This window comes from Melozone crissalis, unplaced genomic scaffold (assembly GCF_028551555.1).
Source record: "Melozone crissalis strain CALT ecotype California unplaced genomic scaffold, PUWL_Pcris_2 ptg000009l_1, whole genome shotgun sequence".
In the NCBI taxonomy this organism is placed as follows: Eukaryota; Metazoa; Chordata; class Aves; order Passeriformes; family Passerellidae; genus Melozone; species Melozone crissalis.
Window position 1 is genome coordinate 17059272 of NW_026535787.1, and position 25581 is coordinate 17084852.

The 25581-nt window shown below is 37.7% G+C and overlaps 2 protein-coding genes across 5 annotated transcripts in view; one reads left to right on the top strand and one right to left on the bottom strand.

Moving 5' to 3' along the window:
* The window catches only part of CMSS1 (cms1 ribosomal small subunit homolog), a 224108-nt gene that overhangs the window by 188148 nt on the left and 10379 nt on the right, over positions 1 to 25581 (bottom strand). The window lies entirely within an intron of this gene.
* FILIP1L (filamin A interacting protein 1 like) overlaps positions 1 to 25581 on the top strand; it is a 187528-nt gene that overhangs the window by 155075 nt on the left and 6872 nt on the right. For all 3 annotated transcript variants that reach the window (XM_054270286.1, XM_054270287.1, XM_054270288.1), the window contains one exon: positions 14422 to 17158. In XM_054270286.1, coding sequence (XP_054126261.1) covers positions 14422 to 17158 — 2737 coding nt within the window. The remainder of the gene's footprint in view (positions 1 to 14421; positions 17159 to 25581) is intronic.

Sequence of the window (25581 nt, forward strand, 5' to 3'; positions counted from 1 at the left end):
GTTTTCTAAATATCCAGTGTCAAGTTATAAAGTAGAAAACTTCGCTATGTTGTGAGCAGATGTGTTAGGAAGCAAAGTCAAGCGACAGTCCTCAAAAAGAGTATCTGAGTAGAAAGGATGAGCTGAAGAAGTCAAGAGACTACAATATGGCAAAGAAAAAATATTAACAGGAATGCTACGCATGCAATAAATTTGATAGAAGCACTAAGTAGAAAAAAGAAAAAAGTCCCCCCATAGGTAAGAGACAATTTAAATCCAGATCCAACAAAGAAGGGTGACTTCTGTCACTGATTACTGCTTTAGCAATAGCTAAAGTACCATCTGTACTCTGAATACTGCTAGCCTAAAACAAATCATAACATCTAAAAAGCCAGAACTCTACTTCTCATAGTCTGTCTTCCTCAGATTAAAAAGAAAACATTCTTCACTTAATACTTACAGAACCAATTTTGCTCTCATTTATACTGGTAAAACTCCAATATAATTAGATGGAGGTATAATGATTAAACTGTCTCACTGCTGTTTCCCCACCCCCCACCGCCTCTCTATTACACTCCTTTATTAGATCAGATTTCTTAACATGTTTTGGGTATTAATTGATTGGTATTCCTAATTTTAAGTGATTAAAATGCTAGTATCAATTAAAAGTAAGAGGACACAGTGAAAGAAAAGAATCATCACATGACTCAGTCTTAAACAATTGTATTTCTTCATCTAAATTTTTATAGCAATTTTCACATCCAATGTGAAAACATTTTAAGAACAAATATATCCTCCAGAAATGAAAGTCAACTTCCTATCAAACTGCATTGAGCCTTTGTTCCTTTCCCGTCACTTCCCTTTCCTCCACTGACAAACATCTGCTGACAGCAGAATTTCTAGAGATTTGATCCAGAATACAAGGGATAGTTTCTATTCCTCATCAGTAGTAGTAAAATCAAATTATTTCTTGATTTGTGCTGAGCAAGAGAATTTTCATACTATTTACCTAATACTATGATGAATTAACAATTTTGTGCTTGTCATGGTATTAAAAAAAAAAAAAAAGCCTGGTTTTACTCCTGGTGAGTTTCTCCTCTGTGGCAGATCTTAAAAAAACTGCTGCTTTTCTTCAGGAGAAATTCTTTACCACATGTAAACATGGCATGGGCAACTGAGCTACTACAGCTCCTCTGGACCTTTCCTACAAGCAGCTGTTCTCAAATCCTGAGGGTGGTACTACCTGAATAAAGTTAATTAAAAAGCAATTAAAATATCTAAATCAGAGAATCCTAAGGAGTTTACATTGTAGGAAGACATATTTTTAAAAACCATTGTATATAACTGTAGTTCTACCTCATTAATAGTTTCCCTCAACACTTTATCTTGTCACCAAGTTGATTTGAACTTAGAAACTGTGTCATAGTAATAATTTTTAATTGTTTAAGGTTTTTGTTTCATACTGAATAGATTCTGCCATGGCACCCTTAGGGTTTAAGTTGAGCTTGTTGATGTAGCTGAAAGCTTGGTTGGTTCAACCATTCACTAAAATGTATTACTCAGCTCCCAGAAGGTAAAAACCACTGCTGAAAAATTCTAAATATAGTGCCTAGTCTTGTGGTTTAAGTGACATAATGGACGCTTTGACTCTTAACACCTCTCAGTACCTTATGCTGATTTTGAGGTTTGCTGTGTTTTCTGTCAGCAAGACAAAAATCACTTTGACTGCATGTCCAATGCACCTTGATGTTCCTGAAGTTCAGTAGCTGTGCTCACTCCAGTGCACCAATGGTGCATTCTCAGGCAGTTACAGCTCATCCAGAGTGCTCACAACTACTAGCAGAATGTATTTCAAGATTTGCTAAGGCAGTCTGTACCCACCAGTTAAAAACAGAACAAAAAACACCTCCCAAAGCAGCTCCTCACCAGGGCTGATGTGATGTGAAGAGGTGAATTTTCATGCAGACAATGAATGCTGGCTGAACACTCAACAACATTACCATAGAACCCTCCTTAAACAGCAATAGGGAAATACTGGGGGTGAACGTTCAACCCAACCTTGCTACACAACATTTCTACACACAACTCAAAACCATAACCTTGGTCATTCAAGCTGATAAATGCACGGACTTTTTGCCTGTTGCAGATGTCATGCCTGCTGCTGCAGCTCATCATGCACATGATGAGGATGATGTAACACAGCTGCTTGACTTCAGCCTCAGGCTGGGCAGCTGACCACCAGAGTGGCTGCTGAGGCACAGCAGCAGAACCTGAGCCATTCTGCTATGCTGCATGCTGAAAGCAGCTGAGAAACCAGAGCCTGCAACTACCATTGCTCATGCCCAAACTCCCCAAAGCTTTACAGACAGACATCAGGTAGGGCACACAAAGCTCTAGTGAACGTGAGGGAAAACACGGATGGGAAAAAATCCGCTCTTGACGGGAAAAACACCCATCTTGCATACATGTCAGGTATGTGAAACAATACATCAGACTTCATTAACCTTTATAGATTTCAAAAGGCCTGGGAAGCAACACAACATCTGCACTGAAATGATGGACAGAGTTCTTAAAATCTGTCTTAAACCTAATATTCAAAGCATTTTCTTTCAAATTCATTGCAGACAGCTGATTTAAAACTTTGTCTTTTTTATGAGAGACACAAAGCTTATCTAGTGTTTGCATAGCAACTATCACAATGACACAGTGAGGGAATGAAGAAAAATTTTAAAAGTGAAATGAAGCAGCATGAAGCTACTGCCATAAAAAAACCACATAAAACTGGCTGCTTAAAAATAGAAAGTAATGCACTCATAAAAACACACATTTTAATTATACATTGAATTTTAGCACATGGACTATCTAAGTCCACGTGCTAAAGATAGTTTAAGATAGCACAAAACTAAGAGCTAAGTTTAAGCTGACTGAATTCTGTCAGTTTTCAATGGATTTAATCTTTTTTGGGTACAATTTATACAGCTTTCAGTCAGTAAGTCTAACTATGAAGAAAATCAAGTTTAAAATTTTATCACATATAAGTTTGGCCTACCTGAAACTAACAGCACCCATCACCTTCCCAAACATGAGTCTATTCTACTTAGCCACAAAGAGGTTTCTCAGAAGCCTAATAAATGGCACAGTTGTTTTTGTTTTCAACTTCAAAATGCTAATTGCCCCAGTCAAGCATATTCTACACCTCAGAAAAGCCATTCTGTTACCAAAAACATATCATACCAAAAAAATAAAGGAAAGGGATTTATATTGGTCACTTGAACCTGAAGGTGTAACAGTGCCACAATGGGGTAGCCATTCCCTAATCTAAATAAATATCTGAAAGCCAGTATTGAACACACTAACCTGGATGTAGGAGGGTGTGGGGAAAAAAATGCAGTGGTCAAGTGTTAATGCTAAAATCAGAAACGTTTTTCTTAACTTGCAAAATACTACTATATACTCTTTCATGTAAAGAGAAAAGTTTTTTTTAATTAGCAGCCAAAAACTAAATTCCAAAACGAAACACCAAATTGTCTTCAATGAAAAGGCCACCAGGAACCTTGGCAGCCCTAAAACCTCTAAAATCTGTGTTTCTAAAGACAGATCTGATGCAGAAATGAGCACGTTCATTTGCACAGATATGAGTAAGCAGAGCAGGGGGATGAAAGCCTCCACAGCAAAATCAGCAAGCACAGCATCACTCACGACAGGCCAGTTCCAGATGACAAACTGCTGCCTCCAAGGGTGGTGCGGGGACGACACCAACAGGTGGGGAATGCTCATGAGGCTGCTGATGGGAGATTCACACATCGCTTCCCTTTTGGCACAGCAGCAGGCAACAGCTGACAGGAACACGCGAGCTTACATACCCTGCTAACCCATAGAGAGGAGGAGGGAGGAGAATGTACCCTGGTGTACAAAGGAGCAGCCACTCTGGAAAGGATCTTCATACCCCTGCCATACAGGATTACGGTCATCTCTGTAAACAGCAACATTTCCTTATTTCTGTCAGGATTAACTGGGTGGGAGGAGTCAGAAATTGACACTGGTAACATTTTATAACTTGTAAATGACCCTCTCATATATCTAGATTAAAGCAGTTAACGAAACAATTTGCAAGTTCTGCTAGAGAGAACTCCTTTATTTTCAGCATTTCAAACCACATAAATTAATGATAAAAGCTAAAATGTATTACATCAGAAACATACTGTACATGAAGGCATGCTACAGCTCCTTCAGTGACATCTGAAACAAGAAACTATAACCTGAATACCACAGACCAGCAGAGACCAAGCAGGGCATGCAGCCAAATGTCACATAATGATACTGAGTTATAAATCAATTTGGGGTACGCTAACAAGGCACAGAATGTTCAACTGAATTCACAGTTCCTTAAAGAACAAGGAACTCAAAGTCTTCATAAGAAGGCACAAGGGAAGCATACATGCACATGACCCTGCTCTTTCCTAAAAAATCCTTTTCCTATGACAGTTTTTGAAAGGCAAAGAACACTGGAAAACAACTAAAGATGGAAAAAGTAAGTGTTGCTCTTGGGTTTAGGAAGACTGCTCAGACCAATTTTAAAAGAGTTTAAGAAATCATTGATCACAGAAAGGCTAGAACTAAGCTCACTTTTTTCATCCCAACAGTTTAGGGGTTTTTTTCCCCTAGGAAATAGAGAAACATTGATTTTACAAAGCAAGGAAGTTACTCCAGCTGCTGAACACACATGCAAGTAGCTAAAAAACCCAAAACACCACAATCACCCTAAACACTGCTGTTGGCATTCTGAGTGGACATATGACTAAAGGATGCAATTTCTTTTACTCTTGAGCAGGGTATTTGATCTTTAACACAGTGAAAAACCAAGGCTGCACAAAAATGGAAAAAACTTACTTCAGCACATCATAATCAACAGACCTGAGAGTAAAATATGTTCTTCAGTTAAACAGTTCATCACAGGTGAAGAAGCTACTTAAACTATCATTTGCTATTGAACTGTGAATTAAATCTGTGAAGGAAACCTTAGTTAGAACTATAACTATTTCAAAAAAATCCCAAACTATCACCTTTAGGTCTCCAATGTAGCTTCCTGTCCTGTAATCTAAAACAATGTGTTAGTCCTCTTTGAAGAAGATCAGTTTGGAGAAGCCATGTAAACTTAAATGCTGAACCAGAGTACCTTTGCTCAGGATTAACATAGTTTAGACAAAACTTGCATTGATGGTGAATTATGTAAAGGTACAACAAGTGCTCCCAGGTCTATGAGGCCAGAGACCTACTAGGAGAAAAGAAAATACAACTTCCAAACACTTAGCAGGTTTACAACAGATAGCAAGAAAATGAATTACTTGCCAGGTCACCAGAGCTGTAGAGGCTCAGTACCTAGAACTGTGTGCAGAAGCAATTTGTAAAGCCTAAGGAGAAGTTCCAATACTATTTCCAAAGGTCACAGAGTGAAAAGCAGGAAACTAGCAGGATTCTCCATCACTTGTAGCTTTGAAGTTCAGCTAGTTAACCCTGCCACAATGGTTTGCTACCATCTCTCACCTGTGCCTCCAACATGAAGGGCTGGCCTAGCCCATCTCAGAGAAAATGGGCACCCTCACATTAGCAGGTATATGGGAAAAGATGCATATTTAGCTTCAAAATGAACTTCTGTTTGATATTAACACTACTGCTGTTAGCATTATTACTTAACAGTCTTGGCTACCAGAAAAAGTTGCAACTGTATCAGAAAATCTGATAAAAGCCTTGCACTGCTTCATGCAGCTCAGCATCAAGGAAAATTTAAATACCTAAAAGCTAAATTTGCAGTAACAATTAAAATTCAAGTTTTCTGACAAAAAAGAAGAAATGGGGTGCCACCCAAGCCCAGTTTAAAACACTCTTTTATTAAACACATACACAGAACTTCTTGAGGAAATAAGCACACCAGAAAAAGGGCTTACTTTTTTCTGAGGATGTATGTATGGTTTATGGGTATGAACAGAACAAAACCCTCAAGAAGTAATGGAATTTGAATCCTGCAAAGCAGTGACACCATCTATAGAATTTCTGAGGAATGTTTGTCTAATTGTTTACAACCAGCCTTATTCCTCCAATCACTGGCAAACTCTCAGTTTTCCCTAACAATGCCATTCAGTACTAAAGTACCTTTATTTAACTTACCATGTTTAATCTATGTCATTTAAATCACAATTTCAGCACATAAATTCTTGTACACTGAGCATGAAGAGTACATAATAAAGTTCTCAGACAAGTTCCACCTGTCTAGAAGCAAGTGGCCACTGAGCAGCTTATCCAGGGCTGGCAGCATGAGCAGGATGCCTTCAGTTCAAGAGAATAACTGAGCATGGCAGTATGGAAAGTTCTAAATTTTACCACTGCTGATGACTGATAAAATAAGGCCATGGTTAGTGTAAGAGATAGGCACAGTGCCTACTCTGCCCATGGATGAAAATGCAGCTCCAGACATTTATTTTTGTATAAAATGCGTGTTAAAATTGTTTTAGAGAACATCCAGTTCCTGTAAATGTTATGGGAAAATGACATTTATGACTAACCAGTCTCCTCTGAGTGATATGATGTGGCTGAGTGCCATTTTCTGTCATACCAAAAATATTAACTAATTGAAGTTAAAAAAAGTCTGCATAAATTAGATCCTTGCACAATTATGCCCAATTCTGGTCAAGACAGCAGCACAAGCACTGCCTCAGGTACCTCAGAACAGAACCCATTTTCCCACCTGTGCCACTCTTAAAACCATTCCATAAAAGAGGTCCACCTTTAACCTAGGCACTATGAGGTTACATACAGAATAAAAATTTTTTTTAAAAATCCACAGGATTTATCTATAAAAGTTGCTTAAAGAAAAGTCAAACTCTTAATATAAAACAGTATCATTAAATTGATGTGTAAAAATATGACTTAAGGGTTACAAACTTACAGCGAGCTGAAGCAACTGACTCATTCAGAGAATCAGAGCTTCTGCAAACTCCTCAATCAACTGAAGGATGCAGAGCAAATAGCCAAGACAAAAACTCACACCTCCTAATGTTACTCTTCCAGCAGCAGTAAACACAGCACAGCAGTGTTAGCAAAGTAGTATTTGCCTTACACAAACCAAACACACGTGGCTGGGATCATCAGTCTAGGAGCAGCCTCACCAGCAGTATCCACAACGTGAGCAAGCTGCACTCTCTTCTTTGTGCCTAATCTTTCCATGGGGAGTGGGGTGAAGACAAGCAGGGCTCCAAAGGACACTTGTCAGGAGCTGAGGTAACTCCTGTAACAGATTTTCACTTGTTAAATCCTAGCAGGAGGCTGCAACGTTATTGATTCCTGGTACTGACACTGAATAGAAAATGCAAACTCATTCATCTGCCCACAGGATAAGGGATGGATTAAGCCCTGACCTGTTTATCTCTGCAGGATTGAGTGTTTTATCACATTGGTGACTTTAAAAACAGCTCAGTACCTGTGGTCAAGCAGTAACATTCTACCAGGAACAATGCTTCAAGTACACACTTGAAACAAAATTAAGGTTCATAAAGACACACAATTTTTCCCATCAATTTAACTTGTTAGCATGTAACGCCAATGCAATAATTTCAACAACACTGTTGTTTAAAAATCACAAATTATAAGAAACAGTAGTTGTCTTGGTTTATTTTGTGTAATTACTGCACTTAAAACCTATTTGGGTTAATAATAATTCTCAAAATCTGTTACAGTAAGTTAACACTGTTTTTCCATTTTAATAAATCCGATGATCAGGCACAAAATTTCACTTGTTAAAGATGAAGACAAGACAGAAGCAGGACCTGGATTAGTAACTGAAGAGTTCTGCCTCAGTCGTGTTGCTTTGACCCCTATACCACATCTCTTGTGGTTCATCTTTCCATTTCCTTCAGAAAGCTTTCCATTTGCAAAACTATAATTTGCTGGCTGACGTAAATTTGAAGAGTTCCAAATTCTGGTGTTGCATCTGAAATTACTGGCTTTATTTCTGACTCTACAGGCAGTATGGTGGGAGACATTGAGAGGGATGGCGGAGGAAGAAGGCAGTGAATCCACAATATATTTTAAAAAATTTCTGAATTACTAACTAACAAAACCTAAGTGCTGTTCCTGTGAGCTGGTTACCTTATTGAGGTATTTAGATTGAGAACAGAAGAAGATTAAGTCATGCTGTGTGCAGAACCATATGGCATTGAAATGCCAACAGTAATAGATACTGACTTCAAAGAATACCTGAAATAGCTAATAAATCTAGAAAGAGGAAAGAAGAAAGCAGTGCATCTCAAAAGCAGTGACACATCAGAGTCCAGCTCACAACTCATTGTGCCATGTTTTCTAATAAGCTGAATGCTGGGACCCAGAGTTTTTGAGGCTAACTTCAAGTAAAGCTCATTAATATTGTGGTTTCTCAGGCTAGCATTCGTTTAAAACGTTTTCAGAAGAAGCAGTCAAGCCAAAAAACAAACTAAAAACCTGCCAAGAATTTAATAGGACAGTTCTTCTTCACTCCCACCTAAAAATCCCACTCCCACCTCCCCATCATAATCTCAAACACTGTAGATGGCTGCCATTAGAAGATTAAAAATGAACATCAGAATTCATAATTTTCACTCTGACATTCAAATCCTTACTGTCACAAAAAGCATTAACGCTTTCCACACAAGACTGATGTTTTGATAGGTGACTTCCAAGAAGATCTAGATAAGGAAGGAATGTAATGCAAGGTAGAATTTTTTTTTTCTTAAATTGAGATTTCATAATAAAAGAAAACTGAGTTTTAGTGCTGAAGTAAAATTACTTGAACTGGAAGTTAATCCAGTCTTAAATCTTAAATGAACCAATAAAAATTTGTTAAAATTTTCTCACACCATTTACTGTCAAATTTACCCCAGATTTTGTAACATTTATGAGTGCAAATATCCCTATATCACCAGTAAGACAGCAGCTTAGTAGTTGTGAAATCATGATCACAAACAACATCAGAGTTCGAGAATAGTTGATTTTTAAAAGCATTATCTACATATGTTTCCTCAGCATCACAGCTAAATACATCTGGTTATCCATGCAAAATTTTGCCCGTTAACCCAGAACTGGCAATACCATTCATTTTCTATGGCTTTCATTAAGACTTGTAAAGCAAGTCAGCATTTTAATCATCAGATAAAATGATAATTACTTTGTGATAGTCTTTGGAGTACTAAGAACTCACACCCCTCTCATTAACATTTCTCATTTTATAAAATAAATTTCCTTATTGGGAAATTTGCCTTACACAGCCTCTTGCAGCTGAGACACCCTTTGTGGAGGTTTGTATCCTAGCATAAACGAATTCCTTGAAATCTACAGATGTAAATTAATGTAATGGAAAATAAATTTTAAAATAAGTATTCACATTCTGCTGGGAAGTGCTGACTGATTCAGATGAAGCCAGCAGATTACACAACAGCTATGGTATGTTGTTGCTGCTGTAATTTCAAAGGCTTTTGACTTTCTTTATGACAGGGGAAAAAGAAGCATTAATAAAGATAATAGAGAGCCATAAAAAAAAAAAAAGCTGTAACATGTCTTCATAAAAACTGCACATCAATAAATAGAACTGTAAGCAATGGAAAATAAAAAAGTTTAAAAATGCATAGCCACCCCAAGACCAGAAATCATTGAAACAAATTTTGTGTTTGTTAATGTAACTGTGGAAGGCACAGACTGGCTTTCTTACAAATATTTGTAACTGCACTGGTGTAAAAAAATTACAACAACTTGTAAGATTTACCAGAAATGAAGAAGCATGTTGCTTCTCTTATTAAAGGCCAGACCATGTCTTATTGCTGACTGGGAAGAGTGCCTCAAAGGAAGAGGCATGACTTCATCCACATTTAAAAGCTTTCAGCTTAAAGCTTTTACTTGCTTTGTACCAGGGGAAATACAAGCATATGTCCAAAAACTTTAGAAGTCAGTGTCCCATGTAATAACCTGTAGAACCTCTCATAAACCACATCTTTCTTCTGTGGAAGGGTAAAGAGCACGATCTAGTTAAAAATATGGGTAAAAAAGAAATAATCACAGAAATTAAAATTCACTATCATTTCTGCAGAATGGTCTGATATAGATATTGACAATATGTACATTAAAAACTCCACAACACTGGAGAGGAAAGACAAAAGCTGAGGTTTACAAACCAGTATCTATTTCACTTGCATCCTTAGAAGACAGCCTTTTCTAAAGTTGCCACTACAACACTGCTTAAACAAACAAACAAAAAATAATTTTTATTCTTATTATTCAAAGAATAACTCACTCCAGAACTAAAACAAATTACAAAACAGAAGTGTTGCAATCTCGGTCTCCAGTACTTTCTTTAGTTTCTGTGAAACTTAGAATTCCGTAAAAACATAAATTAAACAATCTCCATGTAATACAGGTCACCCCAGAAAATGGAAAGTCCCTCTTAAAGACAAAATGTTATGACAGTGAACTGTTATGGGAATCTCTACATTTTGTTGAGAATACAGTCATTATGTTGCCAAATATAATGTAGTGTAGCTCAAGTTATATGCACTTGGAAAAAAATGAAGAAAAACAAGACAACACAATTAAATGTCCAGTGTTAGCACCAAGAAGCTGTAGCCTGCATGCTGAGGGAAACAACTACAATGAACAGAGGAGAGCTGAGAAATACAATTTCTTCCAGGAAATAATGGAGCAGTTAACTGGTACTGCAAGTAAGTACAATATTAAGCCACAATAAAGCAATAATTTATAACAGAAGCTCTGAAGTAATAAGACACTGCCCTGACTCTTAACTAACTATCAGTCATGTTCATAAAAACAATTTTCAATGTCTTTTTGCTGGCCTCAATTAAGAAAGGGTTGTTGTAGTCCTGTGAAATCAACTGCTTAGAGCTGTGTAAAAGCTTTGTCTAAATGATATACCTACCTTTCCCTGATACAAAATTACATGATCATGAAATTTAGCTGGCAAAGAAAATTATAAAAATATTTTATTGGATAGGGGAGTGTGTGTTCTTTCAAAAAAATTATTATTTATTTGAGCCAACTTTTTTGACCTTTGCATATTTTCAGTAAAATTGTGCTCTCAGATACCCTGGATACTGTTCTTCAGTAAGACAGCATTTTGGATGAAGTTAACACCAAGTATTTTTACCCTATCACCAAAGTCACTAAGTGCTATTATCAGTTAAAGCACTCCTTCAAGCACATGACTTCTTAATTCAGATAATTTACACAACCAAGCACGAACCCACAGGTTCCAAAAAAAAAGCCCTGACCAAAATGAAGCAGTTAATTTCAGAACACCATCAAACAAATAACACCAAAACCCCCAGACATTTTAGGGTCCTCTTCCATTCCTAAGTGCATATGTGCAGACACAGTCACTGTGACCTTCTGAACCATGAAACAGGAACCCAGCAGCCAAGGAAAATTCTCTGCAAATATTAACAGGCTCCCAGTTGACTTCTTAAAATATCAATCTTTGTCCAAGAAATCACTATCTATTCAACAGTGTTGAGGGTATTTTCTATATAGGAATATATGACTAAGCATACAGTTACCAAAAGCAAGTGAATGACACAGTATCAAAAATATACCATGCTTAATACATTCCTTTTTTCTTTCTAGAAACACATTAAAATCCTTTAACTCCTAGTTGCTGAGCTATGGTCTTCAATCAAGTGATTTTATTGAAATATTCTTAAAAAATGAAATAGATCTCAGTTATTACAAATATTTACTTGTGAGTCTGTTTGAATGTTAAAACCGCATTTTATCTTTTGAATGAAGGAATCATTTTTAAATACCTAAAGTCTTTTGACATGACCAAAGAAACAGACTCTCTTGAAAATGCTTACACAACAATCCAGGTACCAGTAATAAAGGGACTTTTATTGAAATAGCCCATGCAACACAGACTTCACCAGATTTGACTTGATTGTCAACTTATTATATTTATGTAAAACCTATTTGAATAATAAAAAATGTAGACAGCATCTCTATGAAAATTGCAATTGTTTGTTACTCTTTGGCCTAAGAGCTTCTTTCTAAAGCAATGTAAGAGGCATGACTTCCTGGATCATTAAGACTTCCATTTGGCCAGAGAGTTAACAACTAGTTAATATGGAAGTGTTGGGTAAAACACTGATTACCTAAGGCATTAATGACCACAGCTAAATCTGCCTTAAAAAAATAAATTACAGTGAAGCAAGCTAAAATAAATCAAATGCTAGTAAGTCCAAGTAACCATATAAGTATGTCTTAACTTCATGCACACACTCAAAACCTGAGTTCATTCCAAATGAAATTGTTAGTTGTGCTTCTGTTATGGTTTTATAGCTATGGCAACAGTAAATCATCAATTGAACTTCACTACTAAAGCATTCAGAGACAAGGGTGGGGAGGGAAAAAAGATTTTTACACTAGAAAGAATTAGAACTGAAAGTAGCACTGAAAAGGGGACTGAAGTTTATATACCATGACCACAGTAAAAAGCTGCCTTTGAGATAGTGCATTTATTTGTTCTGTCAACCAGCAGCATTCCTTCAAACTCATTTCACAAACCTCTCCCTCTCCATTTCCACATTTCCATATCTGCTTCCCCCATTATGTTAATTGACTGTTGTACAGAATTTGTGACTGCTTCAAGTCTTTGATGTTTATGGCTACTTCCCATTCCGTTATTTTTTCATACAAAGCATTTTATTACATTCAACATAGTGCAACTTAGGCACTAAAATGCAAACAGTAGGGACTGTGAAGATGTTATAAGAAATTTTATTATCATGGATTTCTGTACAACATCACCATTAAATCAGACAAGTCTCATGGACTGTAATACAATAGCAAGGACTTCCTCTCTGTGCAGGAAAATTACATTGCTTCCAAAGGGGATGCTGCTGAGGCAGCCTATTGCCCAGGAATAGATGCCTTCAGTCAGTCAACAGTTAATTAAAAGCTGTGCAAAGGAGGCCTTTATCTAAGCTCTTCCTGAACTAAAAGGGAGGCTGCAACAGGAACTTGTCAGTGGGAAGCTGTAAAGACTCATCACTTGGACACGGACATCACTACAGTGACCTAAGACAAATGTGGAACTCCTATGTTTCAGCAGCAACTTCTAGACAGCTGCCATCATATTTCAGAGGGGGAAAGAAATAAGGTTTAATGGGTGCCTAAACAGTCATTCTGTACAAGTACAGTCTTGATAACCCAATGATTTCCTCCACATGATCTACTCAACTGAGTCTGTACCATTCTTTTAAACATCATACAAATTCTAATTCTTATTTCAACCTAGGCTTTTCAGATTTTGTTTAATACCAGAATATATTTATCTTGACCATAGGAAAAACGTAATTGAAAGGAGGCATATGTGCTGGCCAAACCTAAATCATACTTTAGATGTACTCCACAAGCATCTCCTTGACAAAGAAAGGTCCACAAAAGAACCTAAGAAGTTGAGGTGTTTGGAGGTTTCTTAGGCTCTTGCATAAACACCACACAACCTTATCCCAAGTCTCTTGCTAGTTAAGTATGTTGTATCTCAATAAAGACTGAGTACTAACAAACTTGTAAAACTAATTTTGGAAAATCATCATGAAAACCTTCAAGAATCATGTAAAAGCAGGGATGCACTGAGGCATATCTAGGCCTAACACACATTAAGACAGTTGAGCTTTGTTAAGTTCTAAAGGCACTCACTACTGAATACCTGTTTATCTGCTGACTGCATTTTTGTGTATATGTGTGTGTGTATTAGACATGAAGTCACAAGGCCTGCATTTTCACTAAGGACAAATTTACCTCATTTTGCTCTGGTGTGCTGCTCAGGAATTCACATTAGGCAGTCTAACTGCCCTTTGTGGCTACATTTCCTTCACATACTCAAATGTCCTTAAGGTTTGATTTTAAAACATCAGGATGGTTTATAAGTAACAAAGCTAGGAGGTTTATGATGCTGTAAATTATATCTGCCCTTGAGGCCTGCACTGACCAAATTTCTCAAGCATTATAATAATCACATTTCTTTAAAAAAAAAAAAAAGCACACACAAAAAACCAGACAAAGCTTGCACACACGTACCTAGCCTCAGCAAACAGCCAAGAGAAGCACAGTTCCAGTGCAGAATAACAGAACGGTTTTGTTGCACTGATCCCTGTCAAAAGTCCAAATGTAATTAAAGGGGCACAATAAGAAGTTGCTAAGTCTAAATGATCTTGCTGAAGTGTTCATTACCAAAGAACTTCTGAATAGGAAGTAGGACCAGTGGGCACTTCCAAATAATGCTGCAAGGAGAGGTCTGCTTGTAGTTACAAGTGGATGTTCATGGACATGTGGCAGAAATGTAGTATTTCAAGTGTGTTTTTAAATGCCCACTAAAATGGCTACAAAATACAATATTATTTCCTCCTACAGATTGAAAAAGCTTCTTGAACAAGAGACAGTATATCAAGCAAAAAAAGAAAAGGAAAACAACAAGAAAATAGCTAAACTGAAAGAAGAATTGACTAAACTGAAATCCTTTGCTTTAATGGTGGTGGATGAACAGCAAAGACTCACTGAGCAGGTGAATCAACAAAGTAAAAAAATTCAAGAATTAACCACTTCTACAGAACAAGCACACGAAAAGCTGACTTTTGCTGAAGCAAAAATTCAAGAAGGGAAACAGAGATCCAGCAGGCTGGAGGCTGAAATTCACGCCCAGAGCAGTAAGATTTCCCAAGACCAAGAAGCAATGATGGCCAAACTAACCAATGAAGACAGCCAGAATCGCCAGCTCCGGCTCAAATTAACAACTCTCAGCCGGCAAATTGATGAGCTGGAAGAGACCAACAGATCTTTACGAAAGGCAGAAGAAGAACTGCAAGACATAAGGGATAAGATAAATAAGGGAGAGTGTGGGAACGCTGCACTTATGACTGAAGTAGAAGAACTACGGAAACGGCTGCTGGAGATGGAAGGAAAAGATGAAGAGCTCACAAAAATGGAAGATCAGTGCAGAGAACTTAATAGAAAGTTAGAACAAGAAGCATCACAGAGCAAGAACCTTAAAGGGGAAGTGGATAAACTTAATAAAAGAATTATGGAGCTGGAGAAACTAGAAGATGCTTTCAACAAGAGTAAACAGGAATGTTACTCCCTGAAATGCAACCTAGAAAGAGAAAAAATTTTAACAAAGCAGTTGTCCCATGAGCTGGATGGTTTAAAAGCTAGAGTTGGTGAGCTTGAAGCAATTGAAAGCAAGTTAGAAAAAACTGAGTTTACACTTAAAGAAGATTTAACAAAGCTGAAGAGTTTAACAGTGATGCTGGTGGATGAAAGAAAAACTATGGGTGAAAAAATAAAGCAAACAGAAGAAAAGCTGCAAGCTGCAACTTCTCAGCTTCAGGTAGAACAAAATAAAGTGATGTCAGTTACAGAAAAGCTGATGGAGGAAAGTAAAAAGGCACTGAAATCAAAATCTGATGCAGAGGAAAAAATGTCCAGTGTTACAAAAGAAAGAGATGAACTGAAAAACAAACTGAAAGCAGAAGAGGAGAAAGGAAGCGATCTTGTTTCCAAAGTGAATATTCTAAGTAAAAGACTTCAGTCCCTGGAGGATGTTGAAAAAGAGTTTCTTAAAAGTAAACGTAAGGAGAGTACAAAATCCAGCACCTCCTTGCAGCAGGAAAACAACATAATCAAAGAGCTTTCTCAAGAAGTTGAGAGGCTTAAGCAGAAGCTCAACGAAATGAAGTCAGTAGAAGATGATCTTATGAAAACTGAAGATGAATTTGAGTCTCTAGAACGAAAATATGTCAGTGAACAGGACAGAGCCAGGCTCCTCTCAGAGGAGTTGGAGGCTGTGAAAATGGAATTGGCGAGGTATAAATTAACAGAAAAGGCAGAGTCCAATCAGGAGCGCCTTTTCAAGAAACTCAGAGAAGAGGAAGCTAAATCGAGTCACCTTTCCAGAGAAGTAGATGCACTGAAAGAGAAAGTTCATGAATATGTGGCAACAGAAGACCTAATCTGTCACCTGCGAGGTGATCACACAGTCTTACAGAAAAAACTCCTGCAGCAAGAAAACAAAAACAGGGAGTTAGCAAGAGAGATGGAGAGCCTCACCAAAGAGCTGGAGAGGTACAGATCCTTCAGCAAGAATATCAGGCCTGGTCTCAATGGAAAGAAAATTCCAGATGTGCAAGTTTTTTCTAAAGAAATCCAAACAGATCCAGCAGACAACGAACCCCCCGATTACAAAACCCTCATGCCTTTGGAGCGAACGGTCGTAAATGGGCAGCTCTATGAAGACAGTGATAATGAGGAGGAACAAACAGCATCTTTCAAAAGTAACTCATCCACCATAAATGCTGCCAACAAAAAGTTATGGATCCCTTGGATGAGGTCCAAAGAGAGCCATCCTCAAAATGGAAAGATACACACAAAGCAAAATGGAAACTGTGCACAGACTGGAGATCTAGTGCTAAGCCATACGCCTGGCCAACCCCTTCACATAAAAGTAACTCCAGACCATAGACAGAACACAGCAACCCTTGAAATAACCAGTCCTACCACTGAAAGCCCTCACTCCTACACCAGCACAGCAGTTATACCCAACTGTGGCACTCCAAAGCAAAGAATAACCATTATTCAAAACGCCTCCTTAACACCTGTAAAATCAAAAGCAGGAGAAGGTTACATGACCCCAGAGCATGTAATTTCTCCTATTACTATGACTACTACTTTTTCAAGATCTCAAACTCCTGAATCGTGTGGTTCTCTAACTCCTGAAAGAACAATGTCCCCTTTGGCTTTGCCCGGCTCAAGTTCTCAGGAACAAACACTCTCCTCGGAGCCTTTGGAAATGGGAGCCAAGCACACTGTGTTTAGAGTATCCCCAGACAGGCAGTCATCATGGCAGTTTCAGAGATCTAACAGTACAGGATCAAGTGTCATAACTACTGAGGATAACAAGATCCACATTCATTTAGGAAGTCCTTATGTGCAAGCTGTCACCGCTTCCAAGCCCACCAGCCCTTGCAATGCAGTGCAAGACAGCAGAACTCCAGCCCTAGCTAATGGCCTGCCCACTAAGCCCACCAATAAAATCACCAGCAGTATTACTATCACACCAACAGCCACTCCTCTTCCACGGCAATCACAAATTACAGTAAGTAATGTCTATAACTGACCCCCATCCATGCTGACACCCTTACCAGCAACCCATCCTGTTTTTCATCCCAGCAAGAATTATTTGGAACAGCCTCTTTGGGAAAGATCTGTGCATGAACTATCAGCAGCATATGGAACTAACGTTAAGTTTTGCCTGCTTAGTGTTATCAAGTGTGCACTTACTGTATATCTTCTCATTGAAATACAGTTATGTAAAATATTTAGTCTTGCACTTGTATAAATGCATCTTTATGTACTGCCATTTTCAAAATAACTCACATTACTTTTGACTGCAACTCGCCTTGGTGAAATATTTTAACATTACAAAAAAACCAGTAAATGACTGATTGTTTTCATCATTGCTTGCTGAATATTTTTTGTTTGTTATGTGTGGTTTGTATTTTTTTCTGCATGTATGGTAGAATTTGAATTAAGCCATAATACTGCCTGCTAACTTCAGATAAGACTTGTTTCATTATCTTCCCTTCTATTTTCCAATTCCTTCTAGCCCTCTCATTTCAGGTAATTATCACTACATCATACACAAAATATTATGTATTGTATAACAGTGTTTGGGTAAAACTCTTTTTAAACCTCCATGCAAACTTTGCTTGTAAGGGAACCAAGTTCAAAAGCTTTTATCACAAAGTATAGTCTCCCCAAACAAAGGGTTTTTTCCAATACAATAACTGCAATCACTTAGGTATGCTGTAAAACAAGAAACAGCAACATTTATATTTCTAAACAATAATTCAGGAGAATAGATTTATATACAATATTTCATCTAAACTCCTAGCCACAAATCTGACAAACAGTATACATCATACAAGTAGTTTGAAGAAGAAACAGGATTAGCAAACTATGGCATACTTTCATGTTTTTTACTTCACAGACAGAGAAAGTTTGGCAGAAGCATTAAGAAGCAATAGTAGATAAAGTCTCCAAAGATGCAGGCCTCTGGGTCTGGGATAAATAGGAATGCCATACAGCATTGATAAAGCAGGTTAATGTACTTCAGTGACAATTACAGTATTTGTGCCAGAAAAGCACAGAAATGTTATGTGCCCAAATAGTCAATTTTAATTTCCCATGAAATATTGCTAGTAGTGGAACAGCTTCACAAACAACGTAAATCAGTCCAGAGGATCTGGAATGCACTTTCAAACTCCTTTTTCACAAAAGCTGTACACTCCACATTAAATTGTAACAACTGTTCTTATTCTAAAAAGTTCTATTCTATATTCTATTCTTTTATTCTAAAAAAGTTCTATTCTAAATGCCATAAACTTGATGCTTTCAGGGGGCTGGTAGTAGTATGTATTATTTTTTAAAAATTAAAACTGCAACGTCCTGCAATCAACAAGGAAGTTTGCAGGTTAGCACAAAGTCCCTATTCACTAAACCCTTATCTTTATTCTGCCTATATTCCCCAGAGGAAAAAAAATATTTCTGCAGTATAACTTAGCAACAGATTCAGCAAAGAACCTTGGCCCATGATCTCACATAACAAGGGGACTTGTTTTGTGATCATTTTAAGTCCTTTTGATTGACAGGAAATTAAAAGTTTATGACTGTAGATAATACCTACTTTTAAAACAGTTTCTATTGAAAAGCAAAGTCCACTGCCCATGTACACTTTTTTTCAGTAAACAGTGGGAAGAAAAAAAAATTATATAAGATATGTGATAGAAATGGATAATAACATATGTATTCCAGTTTAACAATGGCAATTTCAAAAAGAGAAGTTGTTTGTGGAACTGTATAATCCCAGCTTATATAATCTGAAGTTACTAGGCTTCATAAAAGGTTCTTCGTTGTTTTGTCTCCCTCTATCTCCATGGCTGCACAAGCAAGCTCTGACCAAGACCTAGGTCAGAAGGAGTACATCGTCTTATTCTGCAAAGCAAACTTTGACTCACACCTACTTCAGCAAAAGTTGCTGAAGAAGACAGCAACCAGAACCCAGGAAAAGCAAAATCATATAATTTTTAGAGCATGTTAATTAAACGAACAAGTTACCTAATTAAATTGAGGCTGCACATTGTTAACTGCAGGGCTCAGTTAAGAGCCCAAAAATCAGTACCTTCAAAACACCTTCTCTGCACTTCTGTTCTTTAGGATCCTGCATATCCTGCTGATCTATAGCTAAGATCTCTGCAGGAACACATTACAAGCATAGTACTGAATAACTGTGTCTGAAGTAGTCACTTGCCAGCATAGTAACAAACACCAAATTCTCCCGAAATTAAAGGACTAATGCTTGTCCTCCAGAGACACTAAAATTTTCTTCAGTCAGACCTACAAAACACGTAGGAAAAAAAATTCAGATCTACCTTCAAAAATACACAGAAGTGTGTTGATCATTAACCACCGGGCCATCTATTAGAATACCTTATAAAAGAAAAGTATAAATAAGGGCATAGCAATAAGCACACATAGTCCTTTGGACACTTACCAAGCTCTCATGAATAAGGAAGGTCAGCCTTTAAAGCTAAGATTTGAATACAAACCTAGATGAAAGGTCACACCATTTATAAGTATAATCATTTAACAGGCAGTAGTTCTGTCCCTGCCTTACACTCATAATGATTTATCAGTAACTAATTAACAAAAGACAAAGGAAGCAGCCACTCATGACCATTAACTAAGTAAGAAGCATCAGCACTGCCTGGAGATGAAATTGCTACATTTCCTGAAAATGCATCTTGATTAAGAGACTCTTACATCCCCCTACCAATGAAACAACCTCTGTGTAGGTTTAACTGACTTCACAGCAAAATTTTTGTCAGTCATTCCAACAGATAAAAAAAAAAAAATCAATTAATTACTTTTGCCTGAAAATAAGGTTTGCACAATGAAACAGGTTTGTTTGGTTTGAATTGCCAAGATCAATTTCAAAGCAGAGAAAATAAGCACCTGGATGTATCTGCTGAGAGCTGAAACGTAATTGTTTAAACAGAAAGAAGTTAGCTGTAATTTTATCATAAAATAGCAAATAGAAAGCATAGCTTAAGGAATCAAATTATTGATTTACAAATTAACCTCGAGTTGTTCAGATCACCACTCCATATTTCAGAGTATTTCATTTTGCTGAGTGGGAATAGCCACCTGCTTCCTTGGCAAACAATGAGAAAACAGCAGAGCAAGGAGAAATATGACTAAGTTATCTGCACATTGATTCAAGCACTCTGAACGAAAACATCAAGCATAATCACATTAAAGTTTGACAAGTAAGGCAGCTTTTCTAGGATTTCAACTACTCTGTAAGTGGTAAGTATTGCTGTTAATTTGGAGGCTGAGACACTTTTGCTTTCAGCAGTTGCTCAAAAGCAACTGCTTTTGAGCAGTCTGACAGGTATGTAATGGTTCATTTAAATGTTATGGGGAAATAAGGTCACATAACAAGAAGCATATATCAGAGGGATTAAGCTGTGAAAGAGAGCATAAAAACAGTTTTCAGCAGATCATAATATCAATTCTTCTCTTCTCCAAAACTCTTGGCAAGCATCTCTGCGGTCTAAAAATCTACCTCCTTTCTCCTTATGTTTAGTTCCCAGCAAAAGGGAGAATTAACTGATTAAAAAATGACAGCAGTTACTAGCCCACTTTCCTTCACCATGTTGGGTTTATTTCAGTGAATGATCAAATAGACACAAGAGAAGGCAGCACCAACACTTTGGTGTTTATATGTGATTAAATTTCTCAGAAGAAATACTTGCAATTTTAGTCCCTTCAGGGAGGATGGATGAGGGGAGGGAGGGAAAAGGAGGAAAAGCAAAAAAAGAGAATACCAAGCGATAATGGTAATCTGAGACCAAAGCACCCATCCATCAACTCTGAGGTAGTATTTCGAGTTATTTAAAGACCTCCTTCAAGCCACTAATTAAGAAAAAGAATTGACAAAAATTACAGGAGCAGACTGCTAATCTTCCTGATCCAAAGCACTGTAGCCAATACGGTGTCTGGGGACAGTAGGTAAGGCCGTAATAAGAAAAAGATCTGTATGTAAGCATTTCATGCAGGGATTAGGAAGGCGTGCTCCCCACACTAGGGAAAAATAATCAGAAACAGAATAGTACAGCTCTATTTTCTGAGTAAGATTCAATGGATGCTGCAGGGTTAGATGATGGAAATGGAGGAACCATCTGCAGGATGACTTTGTCCCTAGGAAACAGATATTGAGACAGGCAAAACAAAAACTGACAACTGCCTAATCTCCAGGCTTAAGGAAAGACTACCAAAACATTATGTTACCAAGAAACAGAAGAGAAAAAGATCTTATGGTTCAAATACAGCACAAGTGGGTGTGTAAAAATGTTTTAAAATTAACACCAAGTACTTATAGTGGGAAATTGCTAAAAAAAAAAAAAAAAAAAAAAGACAAACCATAAAAATTTGGGCAGCATGAAGTGTTTTCACAGATCTGCAGCCAGTGGCTGTGAGATGAAGCTGAATTCTCTCTGTGCTGTAGATAGCACATTACCCAATGACCCACCATACTGTGGGCACTCAGAAAGCCTCAAATAGCAGAGCTGCCAACTGAGTAGTATTCTCTTCTGACCACAAAGCAAAGTATTCTTGAGAAACATTTTTTGAGTACAAGTGAAAAGACCTCTTTTAGTCAATGTCTCTTCATTTCCCATGCAGTGGTCTGACATCACAGGATCTTCAAACAGGGATGGGCCAAAATCTCCCTCCCCTTTTTTGCCCCTACCTCAACCCAAATTACAAAATAGTGCCCTTTCAGTTGGGCTGTCACCACTTCCAGAAGGCAGCACTGCGAACCAGGTCAAGAAACTAACCTGGATTTAAAAACACAAAAGCAAAACCACCAACAAAAAGCCATATGCCACAAATCCTCATTAAACAAAACAGAACAAACCCCAAACAACCTCAACAAAACAGGTACCATTTCACAGCACAGCTTTATTAAAGAGCTACATCAGCATAACTGAATGGACAAGCAAAAAGGAAAAAGGAGCATTTTGTAGTACAATTGCTGCCCAAGTCCTGGACCCATCACCATTGCCTGCAGAGATACAATCCAGCACACAAAATACATCACAAAACACTTCAAATATACAATAAACATTCAGCAGTCCCATTTAAATAATTCTGTATCTCTTGGGAGAGAAGTTAATTGATTTGTGCAAAATCTGAGCAAGGCAGCTTCAATGTGATTACTACCTACATTTTATTATCCTTAATTGTCTCATGCTCAAGCCACTATAGGTCATGTTTTGTCCTGAAAAACACCAATCTTAGCTGGACAAAAGGTAGAGTCTTTTGTTTTAATTAGCATTTTATATATATTAAGAAAAAAATATATAAACTGAAAATAGGACTCTGATTAACACACCTTTTGATGTGGCCTTCCAAGAGAAAAAACAGCCTACTCACAGACAGAAAAAAGCCATGATGGTAAAAGCAAGAGGGTCTTTTTCCTTCTCCATGCAGGACTTCCCACCTTTTCAGCATAAAAATTTGCTAACATGGGGAAAACATACTCAAAGCTTTTGAACAGACTATATTGATAATGAAGACATTTTCACATGAAAAGGCATGTATGTGTATAAGCGCAGTTTCAAATACCTTTTAAAACTGCCTTAAAAATACCCAAATATCCCTATATGTCCCCAGTCTGTACTGAAAGATCCTCGGCAGTGGAGGATCATTCTCAACAAATAGCAGAGCAGCTTTAAACCAAGGCACTGCTGGTCTCACCAGGGCTGTATTCTCTCCAACAGCAGTGACACCTAAGCACCTGCAGGAACACATAAGCGCCAGCACACCCCTGTGTGGGACACAACTGCAATTGTAGCATGTTCAGTGTGCTAAAAAAGCCACACTTCTGTTCCTAGGGACCCCCAAGTGCCCTATCAGGGTGCCTGAGACCCCTTGGACTTTCAAGGGGCAAAGGGAAGAACAGCAATGAACAGTTGTTAACCCACAACATAACGTTACCCGTCACTACACCTTGTCAGTTATCTACTAGAAACGAGTCTTTAAGTTACCCAAAGTTTAAAATAATATCATCACACTTGCCATGTCCCAAGAAAAGCAAGGCATGTAACAGAATTTTAGAAACTGTAAATACAAGTTCTGCCTCCAACCATTCTTCTTTTCCCCACCATCAGAAAGTAGATTTAAACTCTGCTTTCAGGAGATAAGATCACAGCAACACATTCAAGTGCATTAGTGTACACAATTAGTGTAAATTGTGCCACATGTATGGAAGCAATTTCTAATATTAATACTGATTTTTCTGTCAAAAATGCCATATTAGTGAAATCAAGAGAGCTGTAATAAAGCAAATATCAGCAGAAGAGTAGAAGACTCATAAAACAGAGCTTAAAAAGGATGTCAGGACATTTTTGACCCTATTTCCTCACTATAACTTGACTTAAAACTTTACAAATAAAAACCTAGTTCATATAGCTCTAAAAAAGTTCTGCAATGCCACCATTACCCAGGAATCTGGAACAGGGCTGAAATACCCTTGTCACTAAGAATCTTGCTAATTTCTAAACTAAATTTATGTTGCTGAAATTGTACTCCAGTATTCTCTTTCCTGTCCCCCCACTGGACTCTGAAAATTATTCTCTCTGCAACACATATTAGAAGACAATTATCACATCGCTTCTCAGTTTTGTTTTCTCCAGATTAAACAAAACCAATTGCTCCTCCACTTAATAGCTCAAGTACTATGACTCTAGATTATTGAGGAGTCATTTTCCCTCTGCTGAGCTGTTTATGTGGTGTGACAATGCAGTGAGCCAAGCCAGACACCAGCCTGGCACAGTCTCACCCTGAGTGAGATGGTGAGAGTAAGGATTACACTGCTCCTGCTCACACATCTCAGGACAGTCACACACACAGGTGTGCTGCATGAAAGGGAACTCGGAGCAACTGCGACTTCTCACTTTGGATTCCTAGAAAACAAATGCCAGGATCTAGCAAAAGAACAGTAAAGAAAAGGAAGTATCTAAATGCTCTGTACAGCTGAGGATGCCTAACCAGACATTTCAGCCAAAGCTGTCTGGCTGGGAGACAAAAGGGAATATTCAAGTTTATCACTTAATCTTAACTCGTTCTCACTTGCAGACCTGGCTTTCTTTCTGACTGCATTCAATCATCCAGGAACAAACTTAAGTCTGGCAAGAGGCACGCTTGTGCACATGGACTTCTGAGTAAAGGATCTTCAGCACCACCCCCTGGACACTTTCACTAAAGCAGCAAATGATACTCAAATTTCTTAAACTAAAAATTTAAGCCCTGAGAAAGTTAGTTATTTCTCCTAGATCAAGTGCTACAATGTAAAAAACCAAAAAAAAAAAAGTAGAAAACTTACAGCATAAATACTACACCCTCCCCTCATTTAAATCAATAAAGTTCAAAGAGGAAGCAAAGCACATGTCATACTTTCAGAAGGAAAAGGAAAGAATTAGGATCAAAAGCAGGAGAACTACTTCAACAGCACAGAAAAATAAATATTTTCTCTCCTTGACACTCCCACACACACTCGCCTTAGCCCACTCCCTAAAGCAAGCCTAAAGCAAGCATTGCATTGTGTTAAAAGCTGGCCCATATAAATAATCTGCCTCTGCTCCCAGTGGAGAGGAAAAAAATGTGGGTATGGAATAGACATCCTGATATTTCAGAGCACGCTTTCTCCACTGTCTTCTTGAAATTAGAAGGGCCATTTTCACAATAATGTGAAAATTTCTCAGTTGTCACCTGTGCTAGTGTTTGTCCCCTGACAGTACCCACTGTCATTTGCTGAGAAAACAAATATAGTCCCTGTGTAGAGTTCTCACTCTAGCAGGCTTTCTTCTGCCAAATCCTATTACAGGCAACTGATGTCTGCTTCAGGAGTAAATTTAAAACTGAAATTAAAATGCAGCCTTCTTGAGCCTTAGATCATTGCTTGCCTCGAAAATTAGCTTTAATTGTTCATTTCTCACACTAAGCACTGTTATTTTCCAAGCCTAATGCCTTGAAACAATATGGTGCTACTATACTTACAGACAGACATACTACATAATCTAATTTAAAAGTGGTCAGTTTAATGCTTTTGGAGCTGTCATTGTTGTTCCAGTAATTATTTGCTGATGTTCACTTAGACACATTAGGTAAAGGAAAACTACATAACTGCTCAGACAGGTCACTCCTGGGCAACATTTTGTTTCTGAGGGTGTTTCAAGAGCATTAATGGGGAACTCACAAGGGATCCCCAGACCATGAGAGGCAGTTCAGCTTGTTTTTTGAAGAACAAACATATCTTTTTTTCTCTTCTCTGACTTAGAAAGGTAGCAGATAGAAAAAGTGGCCTACAGATGGGAAGTTAAGAGACATAGCTAAACAACAATGATGAACACAAAGCCAGCAAATTCAGAATACAAATGAGAGTTCAAAAAAGGA